This window comes from Carya illinoinensis, chromosome 4, assembly GCF_018687715.1.
Source record: "Carya illinoinensis cultivar Pawnee chromosome 4, C.illinoinensisPawnee_v1, whole genome shotgun sequence".
Taxonomy (NCBI): domain Eukaryota; kingdom Viridiplantae; phylum Streptophyta; class Magnoliopsida; order Fagales; family Juglandaceae; genus Carya; species Carya illinoinensis.
In genome coordinates this window covers 39,646,308-39,661,385 of record NC_056755.1, presented here as the reverse complement: position 1 = coordinate 39,661,385, position 15,078 = coordinate 39,646,308, and the positions used below count along the sequence as shown (strand labels likewise).

General features: G+C 36.5%; 1 protein-coding gene across 3 annotated transcripts; it reads right to left on the bottom strand.

Annotated features, from left to right (window-relative positions):
* Positions 1 to 13,335: 13,335 nt before the first annotated feature.
* Positions 13,336 to 14,872, bottom strand: LOC122306797. 3 transcript variants are annotated; one of them, XR_006241525.1, is made up of 4 exons: positions 14,711 to 14,872; positions 14,262 to 14,523; positions 13,710 to 14,058; positions 13,336 to 13,604 (listed from the first exon to the last, which is right to left on the bottom strand). XR_006241525.1 is itself a non-coding variant. In XM_043119314.1 (3 exons), the coding sequence occupies exons 2-3, from the start codon at positions 14,033 to 14,035 to the stop codon at positions 13,550 to 13,552; spliced, it is 381 nt and encodes a 126-aa protein (XP_042975248.1). In that variant the 5' UTR covers positions 14,036 to 14,058; positions 14,711 to 14,870; the 3' UTR covers positions 13,336 to 13,549. The 3 variants fall into 3 exon arrangements, 1 of the variants encoding a protein (XP_042975248.1); XR_006241526.1 differs by having other exon boundaries at positions 14,262 to 14,502; positions 14,711 to 14,871; XM_043119314.1 differs by lacking the exon at positions 14,262 to 14,523 and having other exon boundaries at positions 14,711 to 14,870.
* Positions 14,873 to 15,078: the final 206 nt, after the last annotated feature.

Sequence of the window (15,078 nt, the reverse complement as noted above, 5' to 3'; positions counted from 1 at the left end):
TCAATCTGAATATGTTTTATTCTAGAATGATTGATTGGATTAAAACTTAAATGTGTGGCACTAAGGTTGTCACACAGCAGCAATGGTGGCGCCTTTAGTGGAAATCCAAGTTCATGGAGTAATGAACTTAGCCACTTTGTTTCAGATGTTGCATTGGCAAGAGTACAGTATTTAGCTTCCATCGATGATCGTGCAACAGCTCGTTGCTTCTTTAAGCTCCAGGAAATGGGGTTTGAGCCGATGAAACTGATGTAAGCTAAAGTAGAGGTTATGTCGTCAACATTGCCTGCCTAGTATGCATCAGAAAAAGTCGTTAAAACTAAATTTGCATTTTTATTGAGTTGAATACCATGAAATAGGGTTTGTTTCAAGTAACAAAGTAGCCTCTTTGTAGCTATTCAATGTGTTGTGGTTGGCTTATGCATGAATTGAGAGAGCTTATTAACAACAAACGAGATGTTCGGACGTGTCAGTGAGAGATATTCAAGGCTGCCTATGACACATCGAAATTCAGTGCCATCAACTGATGTTGTGCCATCAATCAATTTCAAAGAATTAGTTGTGGATAAAGGTGTGGACACATCTTTGGCTCCAAGCATATTTGTGGTGGACAGCAGGTTATGAATGTATTGATGTTGTGATAAAAAGAGGCCAGCTCGAGTAGGGTAACTTCCACTCCTAGAAAAAAACTTAGAGTGCCCATGTCCTTTAGTGAAAACTTTTCACCCAGTTGCTGAATAATGGAATCCACAAACTGAATGTCACTTCCAATAATTACAAGATCATCAATGTAGACAAGAAAATAATATGTGATGGAGCCATTTTTATAGAGAATTAGAGAAGAATCAGCCTTGGAATTTTGAAACCCAAATTGTAAAAGAGCATTTCTCAAGGCTGTGTACCATGCCTGAGGGGCTTGTCAAAGCCCATAAATTGCTTTTCTCAACCGACACACATGACTAGGCTTATTCACATCTTTGAACCCTGGAGGTTGCATTATATAAACTATTTCAGTGAGGGTTCCATGCAAGAAAGCATTGTTAATGTCCATTTGCTTAAACTCCCACCCATTCATCACAGCTATAGTCAAAACACATTTAATGGTGGCTGGTTTAACAACTTGACTAAAAGTTTCTTTGTAATTGAGTCCAGGTCTTTGATTATAGCCTTTTGCCACAAGTCTGGCTTTAAACTTATCCACCAAACCGTTAGCTTTTCTTTTTACTCTAAACACCCATTTACAGTCCACTAGTTTACAGCTTGAGCGGGGTGGAACTAAATCCCAAGTTCCATGTCTTATAAGAGTAGTAAGCTCATTTGACATTGCATCACGCCATTGAGGGTGGGTACTACTTGACTCATACAAGTTGGTTCAATTGCTTGGGGAGTAGGGTGTTTGGAAACCAAATGGAGTTGTTTGGGCTTAAAGATGTTATTCATGGACCGTGTTATCATCTTGCGAAGGTGATGGTTTTTAGGTTCAACACATGAAGTGGGTGTTGGTTGAGACTGGCCTAGACTAGGAGTGATAACTGTGTGTGGTTGATTCAAAGTGATTGATGAAGAAAAATTTCGAATCAAAGCATGATTAGGAGATAATGGTGCATTTGAAATAGAATCATGTAAACCATCAGATGAACATAAAGGAAGAGATGAGACACAGGGGTTACCCAAAGGTGATGTGAGATCGGCATAAGCATCTTCCAAAAGCATAGGTGTCGAATCGTGATGTTGCAGAAATGGATATGCTTGCAGGGGCACATGTGTGGGTTGAGAAGGTAAGGAAACGAGGGTATAAGGGCACATATGCAAGCATGAGTATGGGCTATGGGTTGGGTTGGGTTTTGGTCTATCACAGACTGAAATGCGCTTTAGGTTTCATTAAACAACTCATGTCGAGATATGTAGGTTTTTTGTGTCTTGAGGTCCAAATAGATGTAAGCATTTTGGGTTTGGGAGTATCCAAGAAAGAGACATGGAGTAGATTTGAGCTGCATCTTATAAGTGTTATAGGGCCTTGCGAGTGGATAACAGAGGGACCCAAAAGTTTTAAGTTTGAGATAATTTGGTTTTTGTCCAAAAATGGTCTCAAAGGGAGATTTGTTGTTGAGAAGAGGAGTTGGTTTCCTATTGATGAGATACGTGGCGGTCTGAAATGCATGGGGCCAATAGGAAAGAGGTAAGGAGGCATCAAAAAGTAATGTAAGACCGAAATCAACAAGATGACAGTGATGACATTCAAAAACTCTATTTTGTTGAGGTGTATGAGGGGCAATTGTATAATGACTAATGCCACAAAGTTTCAAGAAAGGTTTGAGAGTGTTGAATTCACCACCATTGTTGGAGTAAAGTGTTTTTATTTTGACTTGAAAACGGTTTTCAACAAATTTTTGAATTGTGAAAAAATATTGGACACACTCGATTTTGTAACCATGGGGTAAAACCACATGTATTTCATGTAGTAGTCCACAAAAATAAGATAATAACGTGAACCATCAAGACCGGTAGAATGTGCGAGTCCCCAAACATCCGTATAAATAATTTCAAGCAGACCATTGCTTGAAAGACTAGTGGTACCAAATAGTTGTTTATGAGCTTTAATGATAGAACAAGAGGTACATAACATGGACATTTTATTTCTTGTGGTAGGATGAGAGAAATTGGTAACAAGATTTTGAATAACTTTGTAGGAGGGATGTCCAAGACGCTTGTGCCACCCGTCAAGCGATGTCCATTCATGCACATTAGCAACCATTTTTGAAAAATTTACCACTAGTGATTCCAGAAAGATATAGATATCATTCTCACATGAACCTCTTAGTAGGATCGCTTCCGTAGTCGATTCCTTCACAAGAAAATAGGAGGGGTGAAATTCAACATAGACATTATTTTGTGTTGTAAAATGGTGAATTGAGATCTTTTTTTTTTTTTTTTTTTTTTTTTTAAGATTTGGAACACAAAGTATCATGCAAAATAAATGTCCATTTGGGTGAGTGTATAGCTAAAGAACCAACATGTGAAATAGACAAACCTAAACTATCACCCAAAACCACTTCATCAGTGCCATCATATTCTGAATGAATAGACAGATTTTGGAGATCACCAGTAATATTGTGTGAGGCAACAGAGTCGAGAAGCCATTTTTGCTCTTTTGTTGTAGAAATGGTTGCACTATTTGCTGTGATTTCATTGTACTACAACTGCGGAAAATTTTGGCCATATGGCCCAACTCATCACAGAATTGGCATTTGGGGTTGTATGGCCACTGGTTGTTATTGGGCCGACTAGACCCATTTGAGCGGTGTCCATCATGGTTTCCATTTTGGGCTTGGCCTTGCGTAGGCTGGCATTGCTGTCCAGATTGCTTGTTAAAGCTCCTCTATTGTCCTCTTGATGAACCAAGCTTTCTGGTTGTGTAATTTGCAGCTTCTACCAACTGCTAAGTTGCAGCTTCTCACATGTCCATATAAGGCAGGTAGCAACCCAACTTTTTTCCCATCCAAACGCCTCTAACCCATGCCTTCATCCCATCGAAACTCTGCTCCATCCAAGTCGTCCTAGTCACCAACGACAATAGAGATACTGAAGCCAAGGGACAACTCCCACTCTCCATTGTTGTCTTCAACACCCAAGTGATCCTTCTAGACATGCCCACTCTCCAATCAAGACCCTTCTTCATTGGCTTACTACAACCTAGGTGCATGCCTAGAGCATATATTTAGGTCCCGTTTGGACAATGAAAAATATCTTATAATATATGTAAATAATAATAAAATAGTTTAAATTAAGATGTTTTATTATGTTTTAAAAAATGAGAGAGGAAAACTTGAATAAAAATATTATAAAGTTAAAAAAAAAGGTTGAATATAATTTTTTAGTATTATTTTTGTTATAAATTTTGAAAAAGTTATATTACTTTTTGTGTTTTGTTTGAAAGTTTGAAAAAAATTGTATTGAGTTTTGTATTTGGTTAATGATTAGATAAAAAAATTTGAAGATTTAGAATTGAAATTATTTTGTATTTGAGCGATATTTAGGAAAAAAAAAATCTAAGAATATGTTAGAATACCTTGTTACACAAACAAGGTCTTACTTTGACCTCATTACTCATTTGTGATTTTGCTGCTATGGCTAACTTTCAACCTTCATCTAGACTGGGAAAAGAAAATAAATATAGTGTGTTCATCTAGACTAGCAAATGGACCTACTTCGGCAACCATCCCAAGTCCTTGCCAGTGGGAGATTTACTCCCACCTGAGCTTGAGATCACAAACTCTGAAATGGTGGGGTGAGCGAGACTTCAATAACCTACACTAAACGCATCTAGGCCTTGGACTCGAGCTCGACCACTGAATCCTCCTTGGCTGCCTCTGACCCCATCTCGACATCAATCTTAGGTAGGGTAGGCAAGACTTTGACGTTGACCAATATTATCCCTGCCCTAGGCTCTAAAATTTGAAAAGATTTAAATTATTTATCGTATTTTATGCAAAAATTTAAAATAATTATAATAATTAATATAATTAAATGAGAGGAATTAAAAGATTGTTTTATCCAAACCTTCTTTTGTAAAGAATGATTGAGATTTGACACTTTGAATATATAGTCTATCCTATGTGGACACTAGGACAACAGTTAGGAGTCACGACCCTATGCGAACAAGCATCTGGCGGTCGTGATAATTTTAAAAAAGAATGGAAATGCTTCTATCACGTAAGGTCATTGATGGGAATAGAATTTTTTTTAATTTTTACTTAATACTAAGTAAATAATTTTTAATAAATTTATAATTCTCATTTTTTTAAAAAAAGTATTTAATAAGTTTAAAAAATATTAAAATTAAAAAAAAAAAAACTACCTATTCAATGACTCTCTCATTGCCTCTTACAAGTAGCACCAACCAAAAGAATTATAATTGTGCATTCTTCCTAGTCAATAATAGGGTTGTCAAATCGTGTTAACAGGTCGTGTTCGTGTTGTGTCAAAGCATATATATTATATTATATAGCTCAACCCTAACCCGACCTGTTAAGCTTATCATATCAAAATCTCAAATCCTAACACGACCCATTAACATAACGGGTCATGTCAACCCGTTTTGACCTATTAGTGAATATTACAAAATAAATTAACACGACACAATACGACCCGTTTCAAACTGTTTATGTGAATGGGTTGAAGATGCCGGAAATTAAACCATTTGACCTAATTGAATTTAGCATAATTTTATATAAATTTTAAAATCACAATATTTGTAAAAATTAAAAAGCTAACTACAAGTCTAAAATTACAATCCAAACAATAGAATATAGAAATTGAAATTATAACGATTTTACTTTTAGGTATAAGGGTATAATTGTAAATTTAATTTTCTTAACCTGTCATAACGAGTTATAATTGGTTGACCTGTTAAGCAATCGTGTCTTAACAGGTCAACTCGTTTTGACCGGAATCCGTTAAAACTAAACTCTAATCCACTATTATTGTGTCGTGTTCGTATTAGATTAACGAGTCATATAACATATTGTCACCCCTAGTCAATAGTTATGCCACTGCATATGTTGAAAAACTTCTCTCACTTTGAAAATTATATATATAATACAAGGGAAACGCTAGAACTCCTTTCAAAAAATTATATATATGTTGACAAACTTCAGTGTTCTTAGATATTTTGTATCCTTAGCATATGCGAGAACAGCTATGTTATCGCAAAAAATGGTCACTGGATCATAATAATCCACACCGATATCTAGGTGCTGAAGGAACCTCCTCAATCAAATAGCCTCCCAAATTTCTACTAAACATGCCATGTACTTTGTCTCCATAGTAGATAAAACTATACAGAGTTGTTTCTTGCTATTCCATGTAATGGCTCCATTATTTAGCAAGAAAACATATCCAGCTGTTGATTTACACTCATCTAGGTCATGGCCTCAATTAGCATCACTATATTCATTTAGGTGCAAATTTGAACCCTGATAGCACAACGTATAATTTGCAATTCCCTTTAGATATCTGAAAATCCTCTTGACTGCTTTCCAATAAGCCAATCCAGGATTAGATTGGAATCTAGTGACCAAGCCAATTGCATAGCATATATCTGGTCGAGTACACATCATCGTGTATATCAGACTACCAATAGCGCTAGCATAGGGAATACGAGTCATCTTCTCTATCTCTTTTGGAGTTTTAGGATACATTTCTTGGTATAAGGTCTCGCTTTTTATCAATGAGATTGTCAATGGGTTTACAATTACTCATTCGGAAGCATTCGAGGACCTTCATTATATAAGTCAATTAAGAAAAACACAAAAGTCTCTCTGAACGATCTCTATAAATCTTAACCCCAAAATATATTCTACCTCACCCATGTCCTTCATCTTAAAATTGAGGGACAACCACTCCTTAGTGGCGACAATCATCCTATTATCATTTCCAACCATCAAAATGTTATCAACGTATAACGATAACAACACAAACCTCGTTTTGGACCATTTTATATAAACACAATGGTCTTCTGCAATCATTATAAACTCATTTGAAAGAATGGCTTGATGGAATCGGAGATACCACTGTCTAGATGATTGGTTTAGGTCATATATACATCATTGAGCTTGCATAGTTTGCGCTCTTGACCTTTGACCACAAAACCTGTGGGTTGATCTATATATATCTCTTCATCTAGTTCTCCATTGAGAAAAACCGTCTTAACATCCATTTGATAGAGTTCTAAATCCAAATGTTCTACCATGGCTAGAATTAGGAGAATTGAGGCAAACCTTACTACTGGAGAAAAAATTTCCTCATAGACTACAACTTTTTATTTGGTATATCCTTTCATCACAAAGCGAGCTTTATATCTTTCTCTTGAACAGTCCGCTTTACATTTAACCTCTAGAACCCATTTGTTCCCAATGGCCTTTCACCCTGGCAGCAGGTCTACCAGATCCCAGACCTGATTAGTCCTCATAGACTCCATCTCATCGTTCAGTGCTTTCATTCACTCATCTTTATTAAAAGATGAGGGAGCCTCTTGGATGGTTCTGGGCTCATCATCATCTTGCAGCCCCACCCTGAAAATCTCTCATTCAATCCCAAATCGACGACGAGGAATATTTTCACATGAGCTTTTACGTAGTTGAAACTATTGTGGATAATCAAAAAGTGGTATTTCGTTACTTGGAGCTAAATCACTCCCATTGTTCCTAGGAGCTTGAGAAATTCCATCATTCTCAACTAGGACACTTGGAGCGACTTCCTCTTGATCCACAAGCTCTTGAATTTCCAAACTCCTATCAACCTTACCTCTAATTGGAAATTCATCCTCGATGAAATTCACATATTGACTCAATTTCATATATCGTTCCATCTGATTGTTCACTGATTAATATATATCCCTAAGAGTGATCAGGGTATCCTATAAAGATACACTTCTTCCATCTAGGACCCAACTTTCTATATTTATGGAAAGAATCGTGAACAAAGTCCGCTGAACCCTATGGCCGCAAGTTATTCAAGTTGGGTTTCTTGCCAATCCAAAGTTCATACAGGGTAGACAACACTAATTTAGAGGGCACTCGGTTAAAGATGTAGGTTGTAGTAAAAAATGCATCTCCCAATATGATATTGGTAGATTTGTTTGCGCCATCATCGATCTAAACCTCTCAAGCAATGTTTGATTTCTTCTTTCTCCCATGCCATTTTGTTGTGGCGTATATGGTATCGTCAATTGCCTTTTAATTCCTTTTTCATTACAGAGTTTTTTAAATTGGTTAGACAAATATTCACGTCCACGATCAGTTCTTAGACCTTTTGTACTCTTGTCTAATTAATTCTCTACCAAGCTCATGTATTGTCTAAAGCAATCCTATGCTTCAGACTAATGGGAGATCAAATAAACATGATCATATCGTTAAAAATCATTTATGAATGTGATGAAATATAAAGCCCCTTGTATCGCCATCATACTCATTGGGTCACAAATATCTAAGTGGATTAATTGCAATAGAGAAGATGCTCTTGCTGCTTTTCCAAACGAGTTTCTTTTTTATTTTCCCATCAAACAACGTTCACAAGTGGGTAACGTGACTTTAGCGATATTGCCTATTAGGCATTTTGTGGCTAACTGTGTCATCCTCTTTTGCCCAATATGGCCAAGCCTAGTATGTCATTTATTCAAATCTAAATTATCATATTAAATTATAAAAACAGTAGATTCATTCACATTTGAATAATCAAGTCCATTATTATAAAACCGTCTGAAAGAAAAGTAGAACCATAAAAAACATTACCTAAGAATATGGAAACACCATTGTTTTCAAATAAAATACGGAAACCAAGTCTAATTAAAGTAACCATGAAAAGTAAATTTCGTCATATTCCGAGAGCATATAACACATGATGGAGTAATAGAATACGATAGCCTCGTAACACTAGCTTGTAGTTACCAACTCTCAGCACCTCGACACTAGCTCCATTCCTCACCTTGATATTACGACTCCCAATAGGAATTCAACGATACTCGACAAATCTGACTCTGTCTCTTGCTATATACTCAGTCGCTCCTGAATCAACAATCCACATAGGATAGGAGTGAGCAACCATCACATGACTAGTTACATAAACAGAAAGATAATAGTTAGATTGTACCTTCTTCGGGTCAGTACAGTCATGAGCGAAATGGCCTTTCCTTCCATAGTTAAAGTAATCCAGTTTGGACTTGTTCTTCTCGCGTTTCCCTCTCTTAGTGCGCTTAAAAGTTCCTGACTCTTTTTGCACATGTCTAGTAGATATCCCAAGCTTGTTATTCTTGTGCTTAGGCTTAATTGCCTTACGCGAGCCAGATTTAGCCATATAGGATGAATGTTTAGACTTAATAGCCTCTAGGCACTTGGCCTCAAGTTCTAAATGACGCAACACATCATCAAAAGTTTTGATGTTCTCATTGTGCATCAAATTCTAGCTCATGGCTTCTCAAGAATTGGGTAGTGAGTGTATAACTGCTTGGAGTTGTTGCTCATCAATCAGATTGTTTCCAACCACTTTGAGTTCACGGATCATTGATGACATCGTTCTAAGATGCTACTTTATCGTGTGATCAAAGCGCATCTTGTAACAATCAAACTTCATAGTCAATCCGCGCAACCTTGTGGCAGAAGTTTCCCCAAACTTCACTTTAGTGCTTCCCACATACTCTAAGCAGTGTTATCCTACTCGAACTCACGGATAAGGTCATTATGCATGCTTCTTAACATAGTAAAGCATGCACACCGATCCTTCTTAAGCTAATTTTCAAAAGTCTCATGATCCTGTCAGTGCTGTTCAAAGTTTTCATTTTCAAGCTTAATTAGGGAGTGAGTTAAAGTCTCCAAGACCTCTTGCTCATTCAGAACATATTGGATCTTACGATACTAAATGTCGTAATTTTTCCCATCCAATTTTTTTCCTTTGTTCAAATCGGCAACAATACTTTTGATACCATTTCACTACAAAAAATGAACAAATTAGATATTACACACACATCTTTAAAAAATGCCACATTAATCTAATTTAAAGAGAAAATAATTTAGACATGTCGCAAAATCAAAAATTCGCTCAACTTCCTAATCATCCATTGCTCCAAAATACCCAATTATTAACTATTAACTTAATTTTTGGGCAATTTTAAATTGTATGGAAAAAAAATTAATTTCAACCATACATCCACTAATTATCACTTCAAAAAAACATCTGTAGGCCAAAAAAAAAAATAGCCTTACGAATCCCGCAATAATTTCATAAACCAATCACATATTTGAAGAAATAATCATGCCAATAATAATAATAATAAAAAAGATTTTTCTTTTTTTCGGCACAATTAGATCATAAGGAAGATAGGAACCCCTACCTATTCCCAGTAGAAGAATCAGCCTAGTGTTTTGCTTTTCTCTTAGCTCTCACTTGGTCATAAGTTCATAACACAAGAAAGACACTTTTTTCCATTTTAAGACAATAATCTCACGGGTTGGGTTAGAAAAATTGGTCTCGGACTGAACAATAAGCCCAGACACCCGTTTTTTTATTAAACTGAAGATAGGCCCATTTATAATAGATCAAAAAAATGGTTTGGGCTGGGAAAAAAAAAGTTCAGCCCATTTGTTTAAAAAAACAAAAAACAGAAGACAAAATGGTCTTCTTAAACCTCAGGAAATTACTGTTGATATGAACAGTACCTCAAAAACACAGTGGCTTGAAGCCACCGTGACAGTGTGCCTCCAAGGCTGGGTTGGTGGCAGAGCAGTCATTGGAGTGCTTTGAACTCCATGGGCTGTAGCAACTGGAGTGGGCTGTGCTCATGGTGCAGCACCACTCCTTGGCATGCGGCAGCCATGGTGCTTGCTGCCCACACTATGCGCGCAGTACCACACGGAACGCGCAGCACCATTGTGCACTAAGCACCACACTGTGGGCTGCAGCACAGAGTGAGTGCAGAGTGTTGCACCACAGGGTGCACGTTTCCCACCATGGTGCCCTCAGCACCATGCTGTGCGAGGACCACCCTTGTGGTGTGAGCAGCAATCGAGAGGTTGCCCAGCAACCACCACTATGTGAAATACTGCCATGTGCAGCCTCACAGTGTGCTTGACATATATTGTATTTTAAAAAAAAAAAAATGTTACAATACATTACATACTCTGGATGCATAAAAAAATATTCTATCAAACACATCTAGCAATATCGCATGATGTTCGTGTAAGCAGAGATCATATAAAAATTACGATAATAGATCATGGCATTTCTAACAGTCTCAAACATGTTTTTATAAACAGAGACTTAACCAAATATATATGAACATGATTAGTTTCGTAAGAAAAATATATGCGTATTATATGAACAAGAAACATAGGCATATCTCACTGGGAACAACTAATGCAAGGCTTTGATACCAATGTTAGAATTTATGTAAATATACACAGTGAAATAAAAACCTTAAGGATATTCAGTGTAGTTGTTCCAAAAGTGAAGATTTCTCCTTTACTCAATGTGTGAATGTGTTACGTAGATAAATCTAAATACACAATCAATCGGCCCACAACCTAAGAGTTCTCACTCACATAATAAAAAGATGATTCCAAGAAATATGGGTTCTGTCAAGGGATGAAAGACTACATCGCTTCATTCGTCTATGGTCAGCCAATGTTACAGTAATTGACTCCAGACATAACGCCTAGAGTAATGCCTGGCATCCTAATAAGGGAAGAGACAGGGCACGCCCCTACTTTATTACAGTGTAGATAAAAAATTCTAAAAAAAAATTAATATTTTATTATTATAACTAGTGATAGGTATGAAACATAAAATTATTATGAATAAACAAAAGGTAAAAAGGGAAATTTTATCAAAAATTTGCCTAAAAAGGTAAAAAGCATGCTTTCATCTAGTTAGAAAGGTACTTAGTGTAATCTATAATATTCATGACCATGGGCCCTCAGTTTGTAAAATTTCTAGAAACAAGGTGACGTGATTGATTAATGAAATGATTTTAGTCGGTCAAAAGAACTGAAAAGCTAGGACAAAAATATTTTTATAAACAGAGACTTAACCAAATATATATGAACATGATTAGTTTCGTAAGAAAAATATATGCGTATTACATAAACAAGAAACAGAGGCATATTTCATTGGGAACAACTAACGTAAGGCTCTGATACCAATATTAGAATTTATGTAAATATACACAATGAAATAAATTACTCAAAGATAATATGTGTAGTTATTCCACGAGTGAATCTAGTGGTCATAGCGATTTTTCCTTCACTCAATATGTGAATGTGCTACATAGATAAGCTAAAGACACAATCAAACTGCCTATAGTCTAAGAGTTTTCACTCACAGAACAAAAAGATGATTCCAAGAAATATGGGTTCTGGCAAGGGATGAAAGACCGTATCATTTCATATGGTAACCGTTTGTAGTCAACCAATGTTACAGCTATTGATTCTAGACATAACGCCTAGAGTAATGCCTCGCATCTTAATAAGGGAAAGGGCAGCGACATGCCCACTAAGGGTGACATTGCTTTATTACAGTGTAGATAAAAAAATTCTAAAAAATTTAATATTTTATTATTATAACTAGTGATATGTATGAAATATAAAATTATTATGAATAAACAAAAGGTAAAAAGTGAAATTTTATCAAAAATTTTCTAAAAAAGGTAAAAAGTATGCTTTCATCTGGTTAGAAAAGGTAATTAGTGTAATCGAGTATTCATAACCATGGGCCCTCGGCGTGTAAAATTTCTATAAACAAAGTGACGTGATTGATTAATGAAATGATTTTAGTCGGTCAAAAGAACTGAAAAACTAGGACAAAAAGTAAAGAAGAGAGAAGAGTTACGAATTAGGATAGGAAATTTGAGGTTTAGAACAAAAATAGACCCGATTATACGTACATATAGTGAGAATCATGGGTTGACTGGAAATTAATGTTATGTGGATGAGGTTCGACTTAAAGCAAGAAAGAAATTGTTATGTATGTATCTCTAGTACTGGAATGAAATTGTAACCACTTCGAGGGATAAAAATTGTACTGAATATCTCATGCCATTTTCATTGATATTCCTGACTTAAATACAATAAAACAAGTGCCCATTACAGTCTCCACTAACCACGTCCAGACTCCACAACTATAGGCACGACAGCAACTGATAATTAATAACAGATAATTAAACGATAAGTAACTAAGGACTTGGTCAAGCCCCACATACGAACTTAACCACTACTCTACTGATCGACACGACTTAAGGAAACAACTAAAACATAAACCGAACAAACATGAAGTTAAACATCAGCTAATACTTCCCGGCCCATAGCCAAATAATCTAGCCCCATTCCTAGCAAGGCCAATCCAGACTCCAGCCCATCTAAAAGGCCCGTAACAGAAATCTCATGTTTTAGAAACAGAGTTGAATTAATCATGATTAATGGCGGCAGAAGAAAAGACAATCTCCCACTCCCAGTGTCATACGCAGGGTATTTACGCTGTACGAACCTTGTTAGACTAATTAGTCCAAATTAGTCTATTTTATTACGATACTCCAAATTAAGTTTACTTAGGTTAAGTTTATTTTAGTTGATGACTAATTAGTTTTTTTTTTTTTTTTGATGGGATGACTAGTTAGTTTATTATTAGCCCACTTGTACGTGTTCTTTTGTTCTCTTGTCATTTTCTTTTCCCACTCTGATAACTCTGGATTTGAAATAAAAACAAAAGGTCGATACGCCTCGTTCAAACTTAAGTAACCGAGTAGATGAAGAAAATGAGTAGGGCTGGGTATCTTTGACAAGATTGATATGCCACAAATAGATTTTATAAAAATAAACATATAAAATAACATGATTTCATATAATATATATCTAGTCTTCGATACAAGTAAATTTAGAATGTAACCAACAAATACCCTAAACATTCGATGAATACCCAAGAATCTGGTACAAAAACTATTGGACTCACGTAGAATGCTTGTCGTCGTCATTTTCAATCACACCAACGGGTATTCGAAACCAATCTACTTCAGAAATGACTTCATCTTTTTCACCGCGCCTTTCATCGATATAACTATCCTGTAACTCAAAACATAACAGAGCAATCTCTCTCAATCAAAATTCCATCTCCGATAATTTTATTAGGTGTCCCATCTGAACAAGTTATAATTTAAAGGGAATTACCCGTTCATCTGGATCATACTCCCCTGGATCAGATTGTGGGCGATGGTTCCATCCTCGCGTTTGAAGAATATGATTTTCTCATGGTCCCTTATCTGCGATGTCAATATAGGTTCCGTCTGCCGGTCTCCGAGGTAAAAAAGCACTTCTACTAGACGTCCACCATTGTAATCAATCCCCAAATCGGCGTAGCTAATGTAACTGTGCTCACCCGGTTGGATTATTATGTCATCCAACAATTGAAACATGCGATCCACTGTCGCAGTAACCTTCAGTGGTTCGTCAGAATAATTTTCGAGTCTGGTGTTTCTCGAGAAATAGTTCACCATTAGATCCGCGACAAAACAAACAACTGCAAAACAAAAAATAAGACCGTACTCATCGACGATAAAATATATATAATTATTGATAACGTTGCAGTGCTTTGCGAAAGGTTACAGGAAGAGGAAAACCAGAGCATGCTAGAGAGAGAGAGAGAGAGAGGAGACGGGGCATGGGGCTCCGAGGGACCGAGAGGATTCAGGAATTGAATTGGAAAAGGATAAAAGAAACTACCGAGACAAGGCCACAGAGACTTCCGATGGTTCTGGCCTTAAAAATATTTGGTTGCCCGGGCAACACCACAGGGACTTCCAATGGTTTGCAAATAATGCCCGTTGCTTGTTGTTAAGGTTGAATCTTCGGCTTAGATCCGGTTGAAGATCAGACTGGATCTGCGGTAACTTTGTGGGTGACGGATCTCTTGGTTCCGACTGAAATTTCTTTGAGGATGATAAACCCACACTTGATTGGGTCACTGAATCGATAGAGAAGTAAACTGAGAGGGGGGGCCAGAAGCAAAGAAGACACGAGAGAGACCGGAGAGAAAAAATAAGAAGCAGAGGAAGAAAGAATGTAAATTTATACGCAAATCAGCAACCAGAGCATGAATTCCAAGAAAACGTAGACAAAAGCCAACAAACCCGTTGTATTAACAAAGAATCCAATCGTGGAAAATACATTACCTGGGTGAGTTTCGGAAACCTCGGTTACGAGCCCCTCAAGGAACGAAGTTTTTTTGGATGACCATCAACGAACACCTAGAACGGCAGGAAAAAAAAAAAACTGAAATCCGAATGCCGAAGAAAACAGATAGCAAGTCTTTCACGAAGCAGAGGAATTGTTTTCGAAATCAAAAGGGGAGGTTTTATAGACCAATACACGAGTGGGGTTTGGACTCTTTGACGTTTCTTCCCTCGTTCACATTGGAAAATTTGCATACGTGAGGTCGTTGAGTTTTTCTTGCAAAATCATTTAAAAATTAATTTAATAGATTTAATCTAGAAATATGATATAATTATATAATATTGTATATGGAGATATTATAAATATT

Coding starts and splice junctions, on each gene's coding strand:
- LOC122306797 (XM_043119314.1), bottom strand. CDS start 14,035: ATGGTGAACTATTTCTCGAGAAACACCAGACTCGAAAATTATTCTGAC. Junction 13,605..13,709: donor AGTATGATCCAGATGAACGG/GTAATTCCCTTT, acceptor TTTGAGTTACAG/GATAGTTATATCGATGAAAG.